General features: G+C 39.5%; 2 protein-coding genes across 3 annotated transcripts in view; one reads left to right on the forward strand and one right to left on the reverse strand.

Moving 5' to 3' along the window:
• Nucleotides 1-459: 459 nt before the first annotated feature.
• Nucleotides 460-16111, reverse strand: LOC123031562 (betaine--homocysteine S-methyltransferase 1). Its single transcript, XM_044446689.1, has 8 exons — nt 15997-16111; nt 12938-13070; nt 10866-10984; nt 6934-7125; nt 5622-5769; nt 3433-3615; nt 1819-2047; nt 460-914 (listed from the first exon to the last, which is right to left on the reverse strand). Exons 1-8 carry the CDS (start codon nt 16030-16032, stop codon nt 722-724), a joined length of 1233 nt encoding a protein of 410 aa, XP_044302624.1. The 5' UTR covers nt 16033-16111; the 3' UTR covers nt 460-721.
• A 1666-nt stretch (nt 16112-17777) lies between these two features.
• The window catches only part of DMGDH (dimethylglycine dehydrogenase), a 55791-nt gene continuing 49694 nt past the window's right edge, over nt 17778-23874 (forward strand). For both annotated transcript variants that reach the window (XR_006416334.1, XM_044446808.1), the window contains exons 1-2: nt 17778-17940; nt 21577-21748. Coding sequence is in view for 1 of the 2 variants with exons in the window: in XM_044446808.1 (XP_044302743.1) it covers nt 17834-17940; nt 21577-21748 (279 nt within the window). In the remaining variant the exon portion in view is untranslated. The remainder of the gene's footprint in view (nt 17941-21576; nt 21749-23874) is intronic.

The following is a 23874-nucleotide window of genomic DNA, read 5'->3' on the forward strand; positions in this document are numbered from 1 at the left end:
AATAGCCCAACACAGCATGCCAGCAGTGGGAGGTAAAATGGGACATTTTTAAGGGTGTGTCAGGACAACTCAGGATTCAGAGAATCCTAAGATGCCTCATTTCCTTAACAAACTCAAACAACTGGGAACCAATGGGTGTGAAGGAATTTAAGAACCTGTCCTTCCCCCTACCTCTCCTATCCTAGCCACAGAAAATCAGCAGAGATTAAGAGGTAGTGAAAACTCTACCACAAAATCTCCATCTACCCCCAGGGGGCATCATTCTGCATATTCTGAGAAAATGCACTCAAGATGGGGCTGTTAATATTCCTGTATGCTTAACTCTGAATTATTTCAGTAGTGGAGGAGGATTAACTTTCTTTGAATAAGTCATGCTGGAAGCAAGCTAGAATATACAAAAAAGTTTGAAGCCTGCATTGTGGATGCCACTTTAAAAAAATCAATTTGTGAAGTTTCACATATAGTTTTCCTTTCATTAATAATTATTACATTGTTGAAGTTTATTATACTTCAAACTTGTAAAATAACAATTTCTGCCTCAATCATCTTCCCACTTCATCAATTATGCATTAAGGGCACAATGTTATGCATATTTTGACAGAAAAATAAGTCCTAGCATTCCCCAGTCCATCATGCTGGTTGGGGAATGTGGGGAGCTGTAGGAATTTTTTTCAGTCTAGCTTAATGCAATTATTTTAGCATAAACAAAATTGTTAATAATTCAGGCCACACTTTTGGATTTCAATTTCTGTTTCTCGAAGAGCATTTTCAGCTGTTCATCAGTTGTTGCTTCTTTCTGCTGCATCAGCTCAGCATCTCCTTTGGTCACTCCCCAGTTATCTGGCTTTGATAATGAGGGACAATATGGACGACCTGAAGCAGGCAACAGATTCTCCCAGTACTCTTTCCTAGCCCTAGGTATAAAAAGACAAATCTTATTAAATATTTTTAAATGATGGGATAGTCGTAAAAGAATTTCAATTCTAATCCTAACTGTGCAAATAACTGTTCTGAATAAGCTTTCTGGGATATGAATACTAATTTACTAAAATCTCATCTGTTGTTGAATGCAACTGGCCCAGTAGGGGAGAGGGAAAAAAAACCCTGAACCTAAATGTTAACCAATACTGTGATTTGTAATAGGTATAAATGAGGTTTCAAAACTTTTTACAAAGCTTCACAACTACATTCCAGATATATATGGATAATTTTTGTTGACCTGCAGTACAGCTGTAACCAGAAGGAGAGCAATATCAGACAGATATATGAATATAAGGCAAATCAGCTTTATTATTTATTAACCACCCAGAGAGTCATCCTGGCTAATGGGCAGGGTGGACATTTAATAAATAAGATAAAATAGCAAATGGACTTCTAAATTTTCCAATATACCATGAATATCAGTATTCTTCCTCAGGGAAACTACTTGGCATATGAATTAAGAAGTCACTATCCTGACAGATTCTCCAGGTTTACTATACAGAAAAAAGCTGCCGGTCCAAGGATCAGTCCAACGTGGAGAGGGCAATATTTCTATTATCAATAATCTGAATGGAACTTGTAACTGTAGAACTGTTGAACAGTCTACAGTAAGCTGGAGCAGATTTAACTTAATCAGAATACTTCGTATGTTGAGGTGGGTTCTAAACTGTCTTTCACTTTCGGTCTATACATTTACCCCTACAAAACTGCTATTGTACATGGTTTTGTATGACAACACAGAATTCTACTATTAAGTAATTTGCTATTGGAGGCAAATTTCTTAAAGGAAATTTGTTTAGTAGACTATTTTAGTATGAGCGTTAAAAATATACTTACCTTGCTCTCACCCATGGCTTGGTATGCATGCTCAATTCATTCCCCCAGCTGCCATGCTTTTCAGAAGCAAGTGGCAAAAACCCTCTTTCAGGGGCCAGCTCCTCAGCAATTGCTCTGATATGATATGGTTCAAATCCGCAGCACCCTCCAATGTATCGGATCCCCAGGTTGTAGGCCTCTCTTGCATATTTGTGAACATCCCATCTGCTTACAATTCTTGGTTCCAAAGCTGTAATGATATACAGTTGCTTTAATGTCAATATTTCTTGACTGTTCAGTTAGTATTCTACACAGATATGGGAAATACATATTTAGTTGTAAATTTATTCACTACTTTTCTAGTTTCTAAACAATTTTGAGCAGTGATGAGAAGTAAATCTAGCTTTAGGAAAAATACTAAAAGGCAGAGCCAATCTGAAGAGTTACTGTTAAGGAAATAGTTCTCTACTTACAAAATGACATTCAAGGTTGCTTCAAAAATAATTCTAGTTTATTGTACAGCATTTTTTCTTATTTCATATTATATCCTGTATGGTGTAGTGATTAAGAGCATGGGATTGGGACTTTGGTGACCCTGAGTTCCAGTCCCTGCTCAGTCATGGAGCCAATTGGGTGACTTTGAGCCCATCATAGATTTTCAGCCTAACCTACCTCACAGGGCTGTTGTTGTGGGGCAAGAGGCTGAGCAGGACGAAGAATATTATGTAAGCTGCTTTGATTTCTTTGTATAAAGGGATATAAAATTTAAACAAAATTATTCTTTTCCAATAATAATTTCCCTATTGTAAAGATAACGTTCCTATCATCAGCAGCATTAATTTCATTTTTATACTGCTCCATAGGCAACGCTATCTGGACTGTTTACAGCAATGTAACAGTGCACCCAACAATGCCATGGTGCACCCAAGGTCCCAAAATAGTATTAGTCAAGTACACATGCATGTGAACCTGTGACTGAGGACACACATTAATAAGAAAAATAAGGAGGGACTTCTTAACCTCTTCACATTGACTGGGTGTTCTTCTAAAAATTGTTTTTTGCCAGCAGAGAGGAAAGCTGTTGGACTAGTGGTAGAGGAATTTTTGAACCGAAAAATCACAGTAGGAGTTAAGAACTCCATTTTGGATAGCAACATCTATGGATCCATTTTGTAAAAGAGGTAAAAAGTTGGAGAAACTAGAGATGGTTAAGTATGAAATTACTTTGACTTCTAGTTTAACATTTACTCTGGAGCAAAATTTTAGGGGAAGACAAAAATTCCATTGTAATTTAGTGGAGGAAATGATGCAAACATCATACAAGCAATAACTGAAGCACTCATTAAATTGTAATGCATTCTGAATACTTCTTACAAAATCCTACACATAAAATTATCTTTGAAAAGATTGTCATGTTATTCAACAAGAGCTGCCTTTGTATGAGCTTCACAGCAGTATATGATTTTCACTGCAGTCTTAACTGTATGCATGCTTGCTTTCAAGTAAGTCCTACTGAATGCAGTGGATTTATTCCCAGCACTTGTGCATGAGAATTCAGCCTTAATGCTTTTTGATGCAATGTGCTATTTTTCTTTTAGCTTGGCATTATTAAGAACAAATACATTCAATTCTTACCAAAAGGAAATTCTGGTAAATCAATGAAACCCTGTTTCCCACAGTCAGGAGTATGAAATGCAAGTGGTTGTGACATCAGATGTGCTTTTAGATTAGCAGCTGTCAAACCTTCCTTCATCAGTTTCACAGTTTTAAGACAAGTAGCTGGATCAAAATGGCAATTTACTCCAACAATAGATGCACCTAAAGAATAAAAAGGAAAGCATTCAAGAATGTATTTCATTATATAATGGTCTACAATATAATGTTTTAAAGGCAATTGTTCAGTGTGTACAAGGTCCTTTTTAATATATGTTTTCCTTTCTGCAGTTTAACTATGCATATACAAAAATATCCAGAAAATAGCAAAAGATTACCTATGTCTTTTTAATGTTGGGAACATCAGATGCAAGTACACGTATTATGGGATGTAGTTCAAGTATCCTGCATTCAAGGTTGCATTTTATGGTATTATAGACATGCATTATTTTCTTGCTACAGCTCCAGCTGCTTTGCAACATACAGGGAAATGTAATCTTTGAAGTGGCCAGTGTTGATCAAGAGTTAATAGGGCTTTCATGGTTGAAATGTCCATAGCAACACCATTATTAAAATATTATATTGATGACATGAAATGTTCTAACAGGCAATGTGATAACATCTCCAACCTGTAGCTGAAAATTACAGGAAGTTCAAGTTAAATTAATACTAGAGACATTCCAGTAAGTGACTCCAGAAATTTTGTAAATAGGGAGAATGTAGCTGATCCCTGGCTGCAAAATTCTCCAGCAAACCAAAGTTTTTAACCCTTCATTGACTGAAAAAGCTTATTTCCACTTCCTGAGAAATCTCCTTGAGGCAAAATTATTTTCAGGTGTATCAAGGTGTAGACAGTTCTTCCTAGCTTGCCTGGAAAAAGATGCCCCTTTAACTGGAGAGGCATAATATACTAGAGCTGCTAAAGTAGATGACAAGATCATTTGCACAAACTGCACTTATTAAAATGCAGTTTTGACACCTAAGTGTAAGGAATAGGGCAATTACAAATTTTAAAATTAAATAAATAAAACTGTACAACTAATACCTACTTTCCCATGTCCCAGAAGGTTGGGGACCACAAGTGTATAGCCTAGGATAGAAGCTGTTTGTTATTTTGCTGTCTGATTGTGCCAACAAAGCCCTGGGAATGAGGTTCTTGGTTGGCCATAACTTGTCTTATTGCCACTGTCCAATTCCTTTTTCCCTCCTCCCTTCCCTCTCTTTATCCTTTTTAGATTCCGTGTATTAGCCCCTCCACCCCTATAGTTTAACCATTTAATAAAGTTGTTTGTTTCCCCTGGCTTGGGTTTCTCCTGTGCTGAATCCTGTGGCTGCTCCAAGGTTATGTCACCAGGGTTTTTCTGGGCAGGACTTGGCCCAGTTGGCCAGGGGAGTGGGGAATCCCTGACGGCTTTCCGTTACACATATGTAAGTCAGTATTGCATAGAAACAGAAAGCACCAAAAATTACTAACAATTAATAAAATTAATAGATGTGATCTGTAAATATATATATATATTGAAGGAAGAATGTCATCATGACAACAGATTAGAAAGCTCACTGAAATGTTGCTGTACCAAGATAGTGTATGCTACTGTAAATTAGTGCAAATGGGTCAGAATGTCTTTAATAGCACCTTCCTGCTACAACAACCAAGTTGCAAGGCAAACTGAAGCTCAGATATGTTATTGAGAGGAAGAATGGAAGGAAGGGAGATAGAGATAGACCAAAGGGCAGGTTTACATCCATCACTGTTGTAATCCAGTGTGCATCCCCTCCCAATTTTGCTCGTGCTCTACATTTTCTTTTGTTCATTTTCTTTCTGCTCATCTTATACTGCTAATATCCACCCCCCCACACACACACACACTAATCTAGCGATATCACAAGTATAGAGTATTACCAGCTTTGACAAGTTGAACGGCACATTCTCCAGGTGGCACACCATGCATGTCTCCTTCTGGGCCAATGCAAAGAGTAACTGCAACTGGCAACCCAGATTCCTTTAAGGTTTCAACTGCCCAGTAATCCAGTGTGCATCCCCTCCCAATTTTGCTCGTGCTCTACATTTTCTTTTGTTCATTTTCTTTCTGCTCATCTTATACTGCTAATATCCACCCCCCCACACACACACACACTAATCTAGCGATATCACAAGTATAGAGTATTACCAGCTTTGACAAGTTGAACGGCACATTCTCCAGGTGGCACACCATGCATGTCTCCTTCTGGGCCAATGCAAAGAGTAACTGCAACTGGCAACCCAGATTCCTTTAAGGTTTCAACTGCCCACACAGCTTCTTCAACATGTTCAAAATACTAGAAGAGGAAGAGGAAGAGGGGGGAATGGAAAGAAGTCTACTTTTCAGAAATACTTTTTGGACTTTCAGGTGTTTGGACAGCTTTTGTCATACACTAATAAATATAAATGAAAAACAGTCATTTTATATTAATATTTAAATATTCAAAATATTCCTGTCTAAATTTTTTATTTTTAACTGTGGATTTCCCCCCAATTATTTACAATAAATGGAACAGTAGTTGTTAAATAAAGTGGAATCTAACCACAAGAATGACTAGAATCAGGAACAATGCAAACATAATCCATTCACCATTGTGTCCTGCCTTTGCAGAAATAGAAGCCTGTTTGTGCAATTAGGCTTTTACCACAGCAGCCCCAAAAGCATCTCCTTGGTTCACCTAATTTTCAGAGAGTTTCCTCTCCTGCTGTAGACTCCAAACCACATTTCCAATCTTTCCTAATAATTCCTTCACATGCTTTCAATGACAGGGTCCAGGAGCTCTAAAACCCTGTTATGTGAATAGTATTTTATTAGCGCACACACTATGACTTTGAAGCGTAATTCTCTCTCTCTCTCATTTTCTCTCTCTATATCTCTCTCTCTCTCTCTCACACACACACACACACACACACAGAGTGTGTGAGTGAGTGAGCACAGAAAACACATGCTAGACTTGTCGTCCCCAAACTTCTGTAACCTTCCAAATGTTCTGGATACAGCTGCATTTGCTATCAGCTTCATACAATGCAGATAATGTTCCTGAATGCTGGGAGTTGTAGTCTAAAACATCAGGAGATTCCCAGATTGGGAAAGGTTGCTCTATACCAGGGGTGGCTAGACTTGCTCAATAGAAGCACCACATACAGTAAATGTCCGAAGTTTGAGAGGTGCTGTGGGCAGCACCAGCACATGGCAAGCAGCAAGTGGGCACCCAGAGGCAATGTTAGTGGGCAGTGAGTGGCAAACCACAATATAAACTCAAAGACCTGCATGCGGCTCCTGAGCCTTGGTTTAGCCATCCCCGCTCTACACATTCCAGACTTTATGCCAAATAGATTGCTTTAACTTCCCTCTGAAGAAACAGTAACAGATTTTGATAACACTTCAGTTATAAAATAACATAATGAACCTTATTATCTTTCTTAACAACATCCATTACTTCCTTAATTGTTTCATTTACCTCTGCAATTAAGAAGTCCACACTGTTTTTGATAAAAATTTCTAGCTGCTTTTGAAAGACTGCTTTAACTTCAGCTTTTTTCTTGCCACTTAAATATGAAGGTGTCTGACTGATGCCTCCAGCCACCAAAGCATCTCCTTCTTGGGCTACTTCTTTTGCAATTTTACAAGCGGCTTCATTTACTTTGTGGCCCTAATAATATGAAAACACCATTAGTGCTGATTTACATCATAAACATAACCACACTTCTACTGCAGAAAAAATCAATAAACATGTTACCAGCATAGTGCAATTTCATGGGGAAGGTTGGGATTCACAATAGTGGATTGATGCAAAGGGTTTATTTATATTTATTTGTCTTTTAACAAAGACTCAAAGTAGCTTACTTAATTCTCTTCCTGCTGCTCTCAAACTTATCCCCACAACAACCCTGTGAGGTAGGTTTGGCTGAGAATCTTTGATTGGCCTAAAGTCACTCAGTTGGCTCCATGGCTTAGTGGGAACCTAGATCTGAGTACCAGTCCTATGCACTTAACTACTACACCACACTGGCTCTCATATTTGAGAATGGTCCTAACTAACCTGTGTAAACAAAGTAATACTTCAGTGAATATCATTTTCTGCAAACTTTTCTGCATGCTTAAGCTTAAAAAGGTAGTTAGATCAAGAAAAGGAAGAAACGAGAAGAACCTTTTTTGAACAAAAGGATTTTATGTATTGGAATGATGGAATTCAAGATGTGGTATAGCAATAGGTGGAGGAGATGGAGACAGAGGCAAGATTGAATACATTTTTGGTCTGAAGGGTGAGCACAGTAGGATCTCTCCACCAGCTGGAACATACAGGATGTTACCATCTTTCTGAATGAGATGGAAAGAACCAACTGATTTCTAATTGTATTCTCCATATCAATAATCATCAGTAAATGTAATCAAGTATGTGCATGGTATTTCTTCTTTCATGTGATAGCATTTTGCCTTATAAGAAAATACAAATTATACTTTGTCAACCAATATTTGATAAATTTAGCCATTGACAAGTTATTTTAGGCAATATTAAAATAATATCTATGGTAAGATTAACCAGGAAGAGGCAGACACAACTTTTTTGGTCAACACATCCCCCTACCCATTTACATGCTATTTCAGTCTTTGCATCCTGGAATTCTTGATTCTGTACTTGTAGTGGATAGCTGCCTGGGATTCCCCAATCCTGCAGCTGACTGAGCTATAATCTCTGCCCAAATCTTCCTTGGGCCTGGATCATGGACCAGACACTGGATTCAGCACATTATAACCCAAGAGTTGGGGAAAAAGAATTTTATGAAAAGCCTAAAAGATAGGGGTGGAGAGTACTAATACAGTTAAAACACACAAGGCACAAATACACACAAAGAAGGAAGGGAAGGAAAAGGGCATTTGGATAGCATTTGGACTGCGGGTGGCGCAGTGGTTTAAACGGCTGAGCTGCTGGGCTGGTTGATCGAAAAGTTGACAGTTTGAATCCGCAGTTGGGTTGAGCTCCCGTGCTTTGTCCCAACTCCTGCCAACCTTGCAGTCCGCAAGCATATAAATGCAAGCAGATAAATTGGAACCACTTCAGTGGTAACAGCGTTCTGTGCACCTCGGTGTTTAGTCATACTGGCCACACGACCATGGAAACTCTGCAAACAAATGCTGGCTCCCTCAGCTAAGAAATAGAGATGAGCACTGCCCCCAAGAGTCAGACATGACTGGACTTTAATGTCATGGGGAAACCTTTACCTTTACACTAATACACGTCATAATCTATCACAACCCCTGAAAACCCAGGTCCCACTGACCTCCTCGGACTCAAAATAATGAAGCTTCCCTAGCCCAGCTATACACAGCTACAATACCAGTTGTAGCAATCACACAAATACAGGGTAGCACAGCATACTTCGGCAAGGCTTCCGGCAGCAAGAGTGGAACCTCTCCTGAAGTACTGCAGGCTCCTCTCTTTTATTCCCCCATCCCCAATGGGATAGCTCATAGGAGGACAGCATGTGATAGATCCCAGGTGAGGACCATTTGCCCTTCTTGCTGCAATCTCCTGTTTGGTCCCTGGGAGTGTAAATTCTCCTGTCCTTGGCCATAATTTACAGTACCTTTCCCTTTTGTATTCCCAGGGATGATCTGGCTCTCTCACGGCTTTGGGCACCAGGCTCTCACTGGCAGACACCTGGCAATTATACCATTTTCATCCTGTTTGTCAGTTAACTCTTCTGTGACAGATTGTGCTTTAAGCCAGTTCACATTACAGTACTTTATTGCATTTTAAACATCTTGCAGTTTTCTGAGAGTAGTATCTTGATGAGTAATAATTTGGTGCTGTGAGGAGGAAATGTTCTCTACTGTTCTCTTTGCTGGCTGTCAGTAACAGGGGAACAAGATCAGGCATGTAGTTATTAAAAAAATATGGCTGGTTCAAAGGGGCTTCCCAGAAGGAAGTGAGGTTGCATAAGAAGTAACAGGAAGGAGGTAGTGGTGAAGGTTCCATCTTTGGAAAGCCCATAACCAGCCATGCCTCTCTCTTAGTCCTCAGGTGCTGGCCAAGGAAAGTGGCTTATTCTGCATGGCACAGGAAGCCTTGGGAAACCTCCTTGCAAACAAAGCCAGCAGCAGCAGTTTGAGGAGAACAACAGTCTCTTTTAATTACTTTCACATCTCCCTCTCATGAAGGGCGTATATTTTCTTCCCTTTTGAGTCTTCTTGTATGAGGGATTTATTGAGCACTCCTGGTTCCTTGCTCACAGCTGTTTGTAGCTGCTTAGCACAATGTTGCTATCCTCCACACTGTCTCCTGGGCTTTTTTCCCTCAAATGGGAAAAGGTTTGCATTTCTGTAAATGGAGACTTGAAACCCTGGTGCATTCGCTCAATTCTTCCATGCTGTAATGCCACCTAATGGTTGTGTAATGGAACAGATTGAAAGGCTAAGGAGGAAAAACCTTGGGGGAGGGGAACATGTATGAAAAAGCTCATCTTAATCTCACAAAGAATTCATAAACAGAAGCCTCCAGTGGGTTAAAGGCATCATGAAGAAAAACCCTCTCCCTTGGCCTTGGCCAGTGGAAGCAAGAGCTAACTCAATGATGGCATGAAAGATGTGCTTCTGTTGGAAAAATCTGAACTTACCATTGAATCTACTTGGCATGCAGTAAAGAGAATTTTATTAAACACTGTATTATTTGAAAAACTACAGTTCAGAATTTTTTTTCAAGGTTTCTCAATTAGCTCCTTTATCCTTTGCTTTTGCATGCCTCAAAACACTATGAACTGAAAATAGATGATATGCATGCCCACTGTCTTCAATTGTGCTCACTCCTGGCAAAGTCAGCACTGGAGAGGGGTGCACAGTCTTCTGAGAAAAGCTGTTGAGTGCAGTGCAGTGAAAAAGAGGGAGCTGGCATTGCTGCATTTACCCCATGCAAGGACAATGATAATGGTAGGAAGCAGTATCATGGTGAGCTCCCCACTTTCTTTCTCCTTCCTCCTGCGGCTCATTTTGTTTTATTTTTCACTCAGAGGAACTGATTTACTCTGCACTTTGTTAATCTCCATATTTATGCATTATCAAAGGTACATATGCAGGTAGTGGGGTCTAAAGTAGAAGATGAAGATCTAAAATAGTCATTTCCCATTGGTGCACAAAAGACACTCTGTGATAGATCTTCCCTAACTTTCTTCTTCTCTCTAGAGCTATGGGTTTGAGCTATCCCTGTTTTTTGGACTGTAATTTGGCCAACACAGCTATTATGTCATTCTAGTTTTCTAAATATTGGTACATTTTAATTTACTGAAATCTTTGTGTCTATATCTTTGGGTTTATAAAGTTGAACCATGTTTCTGTGTTGAAATCGTAACTCTACCTACTTGTCAAAAACATTGATAAAATAGTAAAAATACTCACAGATATTTTCTCAGCCACATAGTTTCCTCTGTTTTCTAATTTGTCCTCACTGGCATAAAAGGTGAATGTCTGTAAAACATTTGATCCAGCCCGGAGGAATTCTCGATGCAGCTGACGAACTGCAAAATGTTTAAACAAGTGAATTTTCAAATGTTAGCATTGTAGCAGCAACAGTCTGCATTTCCTTCCTATGTCCCAATGATCTTGATTTATGGTGTTTTTAATTAATTATAATATTGTATAACATTTTGAAAAGGTAACACCCCAACCAATTTCTTAATAAAGGTCATGTGTATTCTAGCTGTTCAAAATTCTGAATGTTACTTTAAACTTTTAAATGGTACATGACAAATACAAAAGGCATCCAAAACTGTTAAACTATTTCATCTGTAGGGCCAGATACACAGAGGCTCATCTTTACAACCAACATGGTTCAGGCAAGCACAAATCACTCTTTCACCCTCTTTTTCCTGCCTGTGAAATCTTTATAATGGTAGCTTACATCAATTTTCACAAACTGAAAATCTGGCACATTTCTTCCAACTGAAATGAAAGAGCCTTGCTTTCAGCAACATGTGTTTCTAATTATGACTCTAGAATAAGTGCTTTTGAATTCCACAGTATGCTTAGGACGCAGCTATGCTACCTATTGCACAATAACTGAAGCCTGGAGCACACAGAGTGTATTGCTCAACATACACTCTTGGATTTCCTATCCAATTTAAAGGCCACTTCTACAACTCCCCCTCCCCTTTCATCTACACCCAGGCCTCAATACAGAGACATTTTACTTAAGAATGATTGACAGAGCAGGCCTATGCTTTTGATGAATGGCTCCCTTTCTTCCTATGCCTTGTCAGCTCCTGTGAATGAGTAAAAGTCAAGAGAGAGTATCTGTAGGGGAAAACAATATTTCTTCTGTCCCACTGTCAGCACTGGGAGGGAAACATTTAGACAAGAGTAGTCAAAAGCTGGGAAGTCTTATAATTTCTTATAATTTCCCCCCTCTTATAACTCTGGGAAGTCTTATAACCTATTTCCCCCCTCTCATTATGCAGTTGGAGTTCTGACTTTGCAGAGGCATACACACTAGAAACCTCTACAGCAGCTGAAAGAAGCCAAAATGAGGGTTCCAACATCAAGGAAGTCCCTCCAAAGTTGGTATTAAATCTAAAGCCTTGGAGGGATTCTCCTCACAAACCAATGGCCCCTGGGGATTTTGTCTAGGGACCATGGGATCACTCTTTTAAAGTCACATCTGTTTCATTCTTCAGATCATTATTTGCCTGACTAGACAGCATTTTGCAACATAGCTCAGTTATGTAATATCATGTTTTGCAAAATCCTGTTTTCCTCTCGTAGGCTTCAAGTGTTGCATGGGGAATGGCAAAGGTGGGCAACAGTAATGACAGCATGATTGAGTTCACCTTCTTTGTATTGTGACAGTTTTGTCTTTGAATAGGAAAACCCAAATTATTTGGGTCATGGAAGTAGCATCCAGCAAACCTATCACAGAGTATACCTAAAAGACCACTGAATTAATTTAGTATGGCTGGATGTTTGGGCCTTTGCTTTTTCCCTCTATGTAAATCCAAGAGCCAGTGTTCAAGTCTCAATAGATCCCTTCAGATAGTGTACATCAAAGCCCTATAACAAGTACCTGAAACTGAAAAAAGTAAGAAGCTTAAATATTACAGATGTAATGCTAAAGCAGTACTTCAGTATGAACTAATTCAGGGCACCATGAAGTAAAAATAAAAGCTATAAAAAATTAGTGCACTTAGGTTCCATGACTATCTGTGCAAATATATAACCCACTTTATAATGGTACAAGCACTGACTGGTGCTAACTTCTTGTAACTAGCATTGCACTGACTTCAAGGGGAGCATAATTTTACAAAGGTTTATTCAGAAATAACCCCTATTGTGTTCAATAAGACTTACTCCCTAAGCAGTGCATTAGGAGCATACACTTTATGATAGCTAACTTTAGCTAGATCGGAGCTAATGTGTTTATTCTAAAACTGGATAATTTTATAGAGCTCAAAGTATAACTTCTGGATAAAACTAACCTGCTTCTGGGTGCTCTACAGCAGCTTCTGGAGTCCAAGGTCCGGCCTTTACATAACCCCTCTTTTCAAGAGCAATGACAAATCCTCCATCACCAATTACAATTTCTCCAGCATCTAGACGCTCTAGAATACCCTAAAAATAAACCACACAACGTTTGTAATGTATGGTAGTGTTTTCACAGCTCTTCACAGATATTATCTTGTAATACTGTAAGATAGGGTTATTATTAGTATTCCTCTCACGTTGCAGAGGGTGGGATTCTGGTTTTCCTAGCTGAATTCACAGCGAAGTGAAATTTAAATCTGTAGTGATTTGTAGCTTGTTCCCTTAATCATTATACTACAGGAAAAACAGAAATGTTAAGAAACCACAGCTAAATTAGATTTCCATTACACAATTTCAAGGAAGTTTTTTAAAATCAATCTATGAATATGAAAAGGCACAATATATTTTAAGGGCACCTTATAACAGTAATATGATAATACTGCTATATTAGAAATTTCTATTATATAACTAGAGAACATTACATTGTCTGTCATGTTTGCAAGACACAGAAGTCTATAATTAGATACTGTGCGGCTAAATGGATGCTTTATTTTCAGAGCCATTCCTACAAAAGTAATTTTAAAATCATCCAGCCTTTTTAACAGCCTCTTAACAACTTTTTCCAATGTGGTTTGATTGAGGAAAATGGGGTGATATGATTACTGGGGTCTCAAAACATATCATCTCCATTCACACTTCATAAAAGCATTACTCTCTTGCAATTCCTTCCCACTGAGAGTCTGAGGAACCACCAGAGTAACTTTGCAAATGATGTTTAAAAAATACTTGTTCAAATCTTTTTTGTCTGTCCAAATATATATGTTAGTCGCAACAGGTCTACTAAAAGAAAAAAAGAACAGCACTTTGTAAAACTGCCCTGCATGGGCCCTGGAGATGTATTTTATCCCAAACATGCGCTAAGAACATACAAGCCTTGCTTCACTTACATAATCAAGCTAATCTGAACTTATGTGAACACTATATTGGCTTCTGAACTCGGGACCCTTAACATGTAAACTTTATTACATTACATACTTAAATTGTAAAGTATGTGGCATTTCCCTAATCCAGGTGCCCTTTTGAGAAGTCAATGACAGATTCTACCCAAATATCAGATACTTCACCAAGAAAATATCTGGAGTCTTTCTTCAAGGTATTGTATGCATTTAATGTCAGACTTTTCTTAAAGTTTGTTGAAGACCATCTGGCTTTGGAACCATACACAACTGCTAAGACATTAGTGACAGCTGTCCTGCAGTTTCTTTTCATAACTGCAGTGATAGTTCTCTGCCAACTGTCAGGCAGAAGTCATCAAGTTCATTGGCAATGTTCGTGCTCCATTCATGTTGCACCCTTCAAAGATTTACGAAAAGATACACACATATCATTTTATCAGACCTGTTTTTATAACACTGTGCTTCCCAAGGGAAAACAATGTGAATTTGCTCTAATTCTTAATAGATTATACACTGTGCTTTTCCATATGCTGTGGAAAGGAATAATTTAGCATTTTAGTTAACCAGTGATGCTTTCCAAAATCAGGATCAGCCCAAGATGTTTTGCTGCTTGAGGTGAATGACAAGGTCACATCCAGAAGCTTAGCAAACTGGCAGTTCAATCTAATTTCAACACTGATAACAGGGCATTGCACTTAGGGGCAGCAGGCTACTCTAGAAGACACGGGGCACCTAGTATGGCACACCTGTCCACCCAGCACACTGCTGCCATTCCCCATAGCAGTTGTTGCCTAAAGCAGCTGTCTGCCTAATGGCAGGGGCCAGCTTTTTCTGGAACTTTCCACCAAATGCTTTGCCAGGGATTTATCAGCAACAGCAATGTGACCAGGCCAACTCATTTATATGCTTGTGTGTTCTTAGTCTTCTGTGTTTCTCTCTCCTTCATTCACTGTGAGGTTTATTTAGGTGTATGGTTCCCAACAGTTTCACATGCTAATCTGTTGTTCTGTATGGATTCATTATTAATTCATCTTCTTTTTACATTCTACTCATCGATCAAGAATCTGTCAAATTCTTTGGTTCTTTCATCCACACAGCCCTACCCAACTTCATTTTCTCTCTCCAATCACACTGACAACTGCAGCATAAAGAGTTGTCTCTTGGCTTGACTTCCACTACCTTTTTTCCCTCTGACATTCTCAAATTTTGTCTAGAATTATTTACTATGTTATTCCTCTTAATAAAGTTGTTGATGGTATCTTTCCTCAGTATTTTCCAGTAATTTTCATTCAAACTTATCACTTTCCAAATAGTAATAACTGCTACATACACACCCCTTCAACCAATTTATTATTCACAGGTCTTATCTTTCGATTACATTGACTTATATTAGCTTTCACTTTTATAATTTGCAGTTAATAATATTAAACTAAAATTCAGGAAGAATATTTAATTCTAAGGGATATTACTATGCTCTGAAGATAAAAAGGTGAAAATCAGTCTTCAGGCTATTTCCTAATATCAATGATAGCACACCAAAGTTCAAATTGGTGTGGCATCTGCAAGTCCTTATTTTAGCAGATGGAAAAGCTAATTTGGGGTATCAAAAAATCTCAAAAAGGGCTATATCCTATTTCAACTTGTGTCCCCGGCTGCTTTTTCTCAGCACAGTGTAAAACCACTGACTCTGACGCAAATCTTGCTTATGTGGCCTCAGTCTCATAGAGTCTGTGCTTATCCCAAAGTCTTTGCCTGAACTTTTGCTACAGGCTTTGCTTCGTTTTAATTCTCCACAGTCTACCTAGCAATAAGGCCCAAGTAGTACTCCCGCTTACAAGAATCTATTTATTGGAGCACCGTTTTCTGAGATACGATTTTCTAATGGATTTTCTGAGATATGACCGTCAAGCGCTCCTCTCGGGAGAGAAAGGAACAACTCACTCTGCCCCACCGAGCGAATGATCTGCAAAGTTGACAACTCCTGCGACCATGTCTAGGGAGTTCTCTTCAAAGCCAAGTCCAGCAAGGCAGCATCCGGACCGGCCGTTCGCTTTTACCTTCTTGGTTTTCGGGGTCCCTCCAATAGGTGCCATGACGTCCCCTGTCGCTCCACGCTGGCGCTGTACAACACTGGGCTCGCCCTCCTTCGGTGCCGAGAGCCATAGAAAGCTCGACGAGCCAATCCCGTCTTAAATCCCTTGAAAAGACAGCTAGGGCGGGTGGGCAGGTCGAGAGCTGGACGCCGATTGGGGGACCCGCTGCTTCTTTGTCGTCCCATTCGCGCAACGAATTTTTCGCCCGTAAAGGGAAGCCGAGTGCGGCCGGGAGAGAGCGCCAGAGAGGAAAGGCGATAACGGTGTGTGAATGTGTTGCTGCGGGGACTGAGCGAGCCCTTGGCGAAGCACATTCCCGCACCCCTTACCAAAACGCATACACCGAGTTTATATATAATAATGACGAGTTATTAATTCCACTGGGGAAATGAGTTAATAGTTGGACTGACCTACCTTTCCCACCACCACCGTACAATTCCCTCGAAGCGCATTTTGTAAAAATGCTTAGAAATCTAGCTACTGCATATTTACAGTTTTCATAAGGTCAGCCAGCTCACTAAGATTCAGGAGTTCATAACTGTTTATACGAGCAACATAAAACTTCTTTCATGTCCCCTTTCAAAAAAAGCAAATAACATACTGGTCTTTAAGGTGCTACAAGACGCTATGTTGGTTTTGGTAGTAAAAGGCTAATACGGACGGCAAAAGAAGAAGGGGATGGCAGAGTATGAGGTGGCTAGAGAAGCAGTCGTGTGAGCTTAAGTGGACTCCGGGAGATGGTGGAGGACAGGAAGGCCTGGAGGAGTGTTGTCCATGGGTCGGACACGACTTCACAACTAACAACGACAGGCTAGTACAGAGGGCTGCTTCTAATCTAGCAGGTAGGGTGGGCCTCTGCTAGTGGATGCAAAGTTTTAACCCACTACTTATACCTGGGGAGAGGTCCTTGAATATGATTTTTAAAGATGTTCCGCAAGGGAGTGGGTCACACTTGTGCACGCCCCAACCCAGCAGTGTTTCTTGATCATCGCCAAAGCTCTTGCAACACCATTAGTAGCTTCAAGTTTTTTTATTCTTCCCATCCCTCCCCCTTGGGCACAGTTCAGCCCCCCATCTTTCTGTCCCTAACTTTACTTCAGCCCTATTTCTCCTTACTTAGGACAACCAGGTAGCCGAACCAAGAATGGGTGTCCCTGTGGGAATGGAGAAGTCGAAACTTCAGGACGTTTTGCCATACTGTATTTTTTTATCAGGACGTGCGGCATTCACTTTTAACCTCAGACGACGGTTCCCAGGGAGAGCAGATGAACAACACCTAGGGTATTTAATGTTAGATTGTGACCCAAAATTCATTGCAAAAGTGGCAACCTTTTGGTCCACTGCGATAAATTTACGCAAATTATTTTACTGCATTTTAATTCCCTAATTATTATAATTATTCGTGTTTTTTCTACCCATTTTATTGCATTAATATTATTCCACTTATGTGCTGTATTTTACTGGTGTATGGCTGAAATAAAATACCCTGACGCCCATCTTTATGGCTTCCTAAATTGCTGTGCAACCACCTTCAAGGAGCTATGATAAAGTGGGTGCAGATAGTTTATACAGGTATTTCCAGGAATTGCCCCCTCCTCTCAGCGATGCGAAAACGCTTCGTCTCTCTTTCGCCTCTGGGGGGCGGATCCGGTTGCCTTCCCGGTGGGGATTGGCCGCGGGATCGGCGGGGCTTGCTCGGTTTATTGGGAATACTTGGATTTTGCTAGTCTAGGCGGAGGAAAGACGGGAGGACATCTTATCTGCCGCTAAGCGCAACCAGCACCTGTGCGAGAGAGAAGCCATGCTCCGGGAAGCTCTGAGATTGCTCCCACCGAGGCTACGAGGTGGAAAGCCCGCCTTTTCGCTTTCTGCTCGGCCCTTTGCTTGCAGCCCGACCACTAAGAGGTGGTGAGTCCAGCCTCAGGCTGTGCCTCTGCCCAGTGTTGCTGGCGGTGAATCTTTGACTGTTTTCCAGACAGTAATGGCGGAAATGTCATTTGTTTCGCCCGCCCCCCAATAAATAATGGCGTATTCTCTGGGTAGGCAGTAAGGTACTGTGAGTTTACTGCGCTGCACAGATTGTATTCACAAGCCTCGCTCCAAAAAACTGGCAGTCTGGGAATGTCCGTGAAATTAGGGATATTCATTAAAAATCTATTTCCTATTTCATGAAATTGTTTTGAGAATCTGGGGTTGGGTTAAAAATGGGTAGCATTAATAAACACTGAATGACGTTGCATTTATACATGAGCGTATATAATCTAGGTTGGGAGTTAAATTAATATGGGTTTATTACATTTTAGCCATTCTTCCTCCAAGAGCTCAGTGTAGCATACATTATCCCCCTGTCTTGAGCCTCACAACAATCCTGTGAGGTAGGTTTTACTGGTACGAGAGAGAGAGAGAGAGAGATGGAATGAGTGGCACAATAATTTTTCTGCTTGGGCAGGCAGAAAAAACAGGTTTTATTGGTCAAAGCCGAACACTCAGACACTGCATCACATTCTCCTATGCCATGTTACTTTTAAGAACGCTTTCCGTGGTTAGTGTTTACACACAGCCCACAGGCTGATGCTTATTGTTCGTTTCCTGCGAATTGTTAGCCTTTGTCCCTTTCCTGATGCTTGCTTGCTTACAATACTGTGTTCTTGATAGCAGCTTCTGTGAGATTTAGTAGGGGAAATGTTTCTGGGGTGAATTTCTGCTGAAAGAAAGTATGCAGAAGATTTTGCCATAAGGAATGGGAGAAGAAGCAGATTAACCTTTAACAAAAGAAGAGAAAGTGCAGAAGAGGAAGAGATTGGCCAATCCAAGGACAATTGATGAACTGCAAACTCGAGTTTAATTGATATATTTCCAAATATCTGGGCAATTGAATAAAGGGTGCCCATCATGCTTTCCCTTCTCTCCTCCTATCCCTGTTCATAGTTGCCTTTTTAGATTGTGAGTTTGAAAACAGAGACTGATGGTTTTTTCTTAAATTGTTCTATGTGTCATTTGACTGAAGTATGCAACAGAAATACTTTGAATAAATGTTTGTACACACTCCTGTGTTGGCTACTTTCTGAAGCACTATGCATGGATGTTATATTGCCTTGTCTGAAAGAGGCCAAAGCTCCCTTCCAATAACATCCAGACATTTTCCCCACACATACCATTTCTATTTGGAATTCAATAGAAAGTGAGAATGAGAGACCCATTCAAGGTGGCTTCCACTTGCACTTACCCAGCCTCACTCATGGATTCTATTCCTGCCACTATATCCATTAAAAGAAAAAGACTATCCTACAGCAGGGGGTGGGCAGTCTTTTTGACCCTGAGAATTGCATGCAGTGTCAAGTCGTGGGTCCAAAGCTGCACATAGTTGCGTGTGCTTACACACAAATGCAACTTACCTGACCCACTTATTTACATAAATTTCAGCAACCAAAGACAGGGAGACAGTGAACCCTATACTTTATGTGGACATGGGTATTAGCACCACTGTTATTCCACTATATTATTTAAGAAAAGTGCTGATTATTGGCACTTTTTTTGTTCTTAAGATGGTTGATTGAATTCAGGGAGGAGCTATCCCCCTAAGAAAGCAGGTCTGCAAGTCACAATTGACATTGAAATCTCCAAATATTTACTTTTGATTAGCTGTTATAAGAGAATTCCGAGTAGTTTAATGCAATTTACTCAGGATTATATGTGTAATAGATTACATAGCTTCCCCTTTTAAAAAAAATCTGGTATTATTGGATTTTATCTCTCCAGCTGCAGGTTCATGCACCATGAATGCAGCTTGGGAACTTTTATGCTGAGCTGAGGTATACTGATTTAATGAAGTCTGAAAGTCTTTATTGTTCCTACATCTTTTAAGGAAGGATGATGCACTAAGAGCTCATCCAGGACAGGCAGCTCCTAACACTTCCAATCGAAGGACATTGTGCAACTTTCTGGGCAGTGTCCTATTGTGCTTGCGTGCCAGTCGGAGTGACAACTTGAGCAATGGGGCTTTTTCAGTTCACTCTTTAAATTTCATTGTCCTTGTTCTCCATTTCATTAAGCAGTTCGTATGTCACCATGAGTACAGAGTGCTGGACTAGATGGAACTTGCTCTGATCCAGCATGACCTTTCTTATGTTCTTAGATTGAGAACCAAGACAATAAAGACTCAAGCATTTATAAAATGGATCAGGTTGCTGCTGACAGAGGTATAGAATTGGGCAATGGTGAGGGGGCTGTTGGGAATCGGGAGAAAATTAAATGGGACGTGCCTTTTTAGAGGGCTACCATTATTTACCATTCTGATTCATGCTGCCTGGTGACACAGGCATCTGTGCTGTTGGGCAATGTGAATAAGAAAGGAATAGTGAAAAATGGAGGCAACCTGGCTCTATTTGGTGGCTTTTGCTGATTGGCCAGCCCCCCAGTTTTTAAAAGTTCTCTTTAAGTTTGATGGAGAACCATGGTAACAAAGACTCAAACATCAGTGCAATTGTTCAGTAGCTGTGGGGAAAGCAGAGTTGGCTAATGAAGGGAAGAGGTGGGGAGCAGTGTGGAAAAGTAATTGGGACAGTGTATGTCTATTTTGAAGAACAAATGAATGGGAGGGATTAATTTTTGAAAATTTGCTGGGAAATGAATTCTGGGACAACACTGACTAGAGGGATGACATGCATTTTGTGGGAATGGGAGAGTGTGATGGATTTTCAAAGGAAAATTAACAAATGTGGAATTAGTGTGGGTGTGAATGGAATTTGGGCAGGAAAATTTGGGCAGGCATAGAAGCTTCCTAAATAAATAATAAATAAATAAATAAATAAAATTATTTGAAGGGAAATTGATCTGGGTTATTTGTTAGGGTTTGAATATGAAATGTGTATTTTGGAAAATTAATTGAAGGAAAATTAAGTTGGCAGTCTGGGTGAGAAATTTAGATAGGAAATAATTTTGACTGATTGCACTTAGGTAAACATTCTCTAACAATTATGAACCTGTGGGAATATTTGGGAAGTTGAGGAACTCCAATGGGCTACAACATGGAGGAAAAGCAACTACAATATGACTCTAAAGGAGGATGTGGCTGGTCATAGGTGCCTGACTTCTCTAAAGAGGTGGGAGGGAGAGAAATAGCAATGCCAGCAGCTGGGTGAATGGGGAAATAGAGAAAAACAGAGATAGGAACAGTGCAAGAAATGTGTGTGGAGGAGCCTGTATACTAAGGATGAGAGGGGAATAGCATGATAAAGAGTTAGAAGACAGAGAAAGAGCAGCCAAGTGGCTAGAAATAGAGGGGAGACTGTCCTAGCATTTTCTGAGGTTTTTGTTTTAAAAATATTTTTGAAGGGAGCTGAACACCACATTGGGTACCCCTGTCTGGTGTTCTCTTGGATCCTATAACTTGTGATTACCATGTGCATATAAGAATATTGTAAAAGTAAAATAATACCGATACTCTATTTGTTGAGTTATTTATGTAAAATATAGGCATATTTTTATGGCAAGAAGTATACAAGAAGACACACTCAAGCATGCTGTTTGCTTCATTTTTCCCAGGGAAGAAAAACCATCTTCTTTAGAAGCAAGATGGAAAGATACTGCAGAAACAGTCATTATTGGAGGTGGCTGTGTTGGTGTGAGCCTTGCCTATCACCTGGCCAAGGCTGGCATGAGGGATGTGCTTCTGTTAGAAAAATCTGAACTCACTGCTGGATCTACCTGGCACGCAGTAAGAGAAATATAAAATTCATTAAACATGAAACAAGACATAAGTTTATTTATTTATTCATTTGTTAATTGTTGCCTAGATCATAACAATCTCATAAAATGTTTTTATGTTATTTGAGTATAGCTAGATTTTTGCAAATCATTTATATTTATTCTCTTTAATGCAATGTTGTGCCAGAAACTTGAATCATTAATTGTTTATGCTTAATGTCTGGGTGTGACAGAACTTGTTGGAATTGTTCTGGCAAGCAGTTGTATGCTTGCTAATTGATTGGTCAATGCCAATGTAAGCATGGACCATTTTCTGGTAACTATCATGTTGCCTAGATATTGTAAGAACTTACTTATAAACATGACTTTCTCTGCCCAGAGAGCAATGGGGATTATAAATTAAATTATAAATAATAACTCAGAGAAGTGCAGATTTAAAAAATAAGGAACAAACATTTGTAGAGCCCCACTATTTCATCAAGGTAGTTTTATCTTAACTCTGGTTCTACCTTGTTAAGATCGTCCGAGTTACTTTGTAAGGTGAATGGTCACCTTTAGAACAATCTCCTCCATATGCTAACCATTGGATTTGCATAAAAACAATCTGTATTTCAGTAGTTAGAAAAGACACTCTGTTCTGGAATGGGTGCCATGATGGGTGTCCCACTCAGGAGGTAGATCCATATTGCATAAACAATGTATTCGCATTGCTATTCATGAAGAAGGTTCATTTTCACTAGCTTACAGTCACAGGATTATGCTAGATATCAAATCATATATTAATGGAGGTTGCTTTAGTTAACTCAGATAAAACTAATGTTTTAGGGGTTGAAGGGTTTAAGACACTTAAAAAACACTGTTTAAAAGTTTAAAACACTGTTCTTTAACTTTATGATGTAATCTTATATACATTTACCTTGGAGAAAGGAGAATTGAACTCTGAGACCTATGAGAACATAAGTAAGGTTGCATTGTTAAGTGATTAACAGAGCACTTGTAGACTTACCCTTGAGCTGGATGGGTGGGAACAGGAATGGTGATTAATGAACTGGCCTCATACTTTCCTGTTTTGTTCCAAGCTTCATGGAGAACACTCAGAGAAAGCTCAAAGATTTCTTTGGTAATACCTGAATCTCCACAAATCTAGGGGAGTTTTCCACCAAATTGTGTATTTGACAGAAATGTTTTCCCAAACTTGTCAAATGAGGAAATTAGCACTGAGGAAGACTGAAGGCGTCATTCTTATGTTAGTAGGCTTCCTAGGATCCATGCTTGGAAATATTCAGTACTACAGATCATGCTGTAATTGTTAAGTTTATGTATCAAATATGGCTAAATTCTGAGTCAAATCAGGCCACTTGAGATTTTTGAAGACAAACCTTGGTGTGTGTGAGAGAGGCTGATCACACTGTGGCTTGTGTTCCTGATTACTTTATCCTTCAATTTTCCTTCTTAAGCCAATCAATTTTATTCCAGCTTCCCTGCCCTAAACCTTCCTTTTTCTATTCCAGATACAGTCCATTCATTAATTTCATTCACATCCTCTGAGCCTCAAGTTTCAGTTATTCTTCCTGCTGTCTGTGGGTGTTAGCTTAGTCTATTTGTCTTTAGAAATTAGCTGTTTAGGCAATGCCGCTTCCCATTACCCTGCTCCCTTGCCCCATTTTAAGCTTCATTTTCTACATTAGGTCTTATTCTGAAGTATGTTCTGCACTGTTTTCTATTGGTACTGTGAAAGTAATCAACAATTTATGTATTAGCAATAGAAGATTGTGGTTGCTATTAGTATTTCACTGCCCTGTCTTGCAGAGATTTCTTTTGTTGTAAATGTGGGTTTTGGTAGTTTTGAAGTTTCTCTCTGTATGTGTTTGTGGATTTATGCACATACATTGTTGTGAGTAACCTATTAATGTACAGTGAACTATTCCATAAGAGAGAGAGAGAAAGAAATACATGGTATATTTTGTATACAATGCAATTTGCTGTATATTATATTGTTGTTATGCAATACATGGAATTTATGAAGATGTAAGCTGTCCAGAGAGCCTATGGCTAATGGGGCAGCATATCAATCAATCAATCAAACAAACAAACACATTCTGATTCCAGTCCAAACTACAATGCCTAACCATTCCT

The sequence above is a fragment of the Varanus komodoensis genome, unplaced genomic scaffold (assembly GCF_004798865.1).
Source record: "Varanus komodoensis strain SLA01 unplaced genomic scaffold, ASM479886v1 scaffold5, whole genome shotgun sequence".
In the NCBI taxonomy this organism is placed as follows: Eukaryota; Metazoa; Chordata; class Lepidosauria; order Squamata; family Varanidae; genus Varanus; species Varanus komodoensis.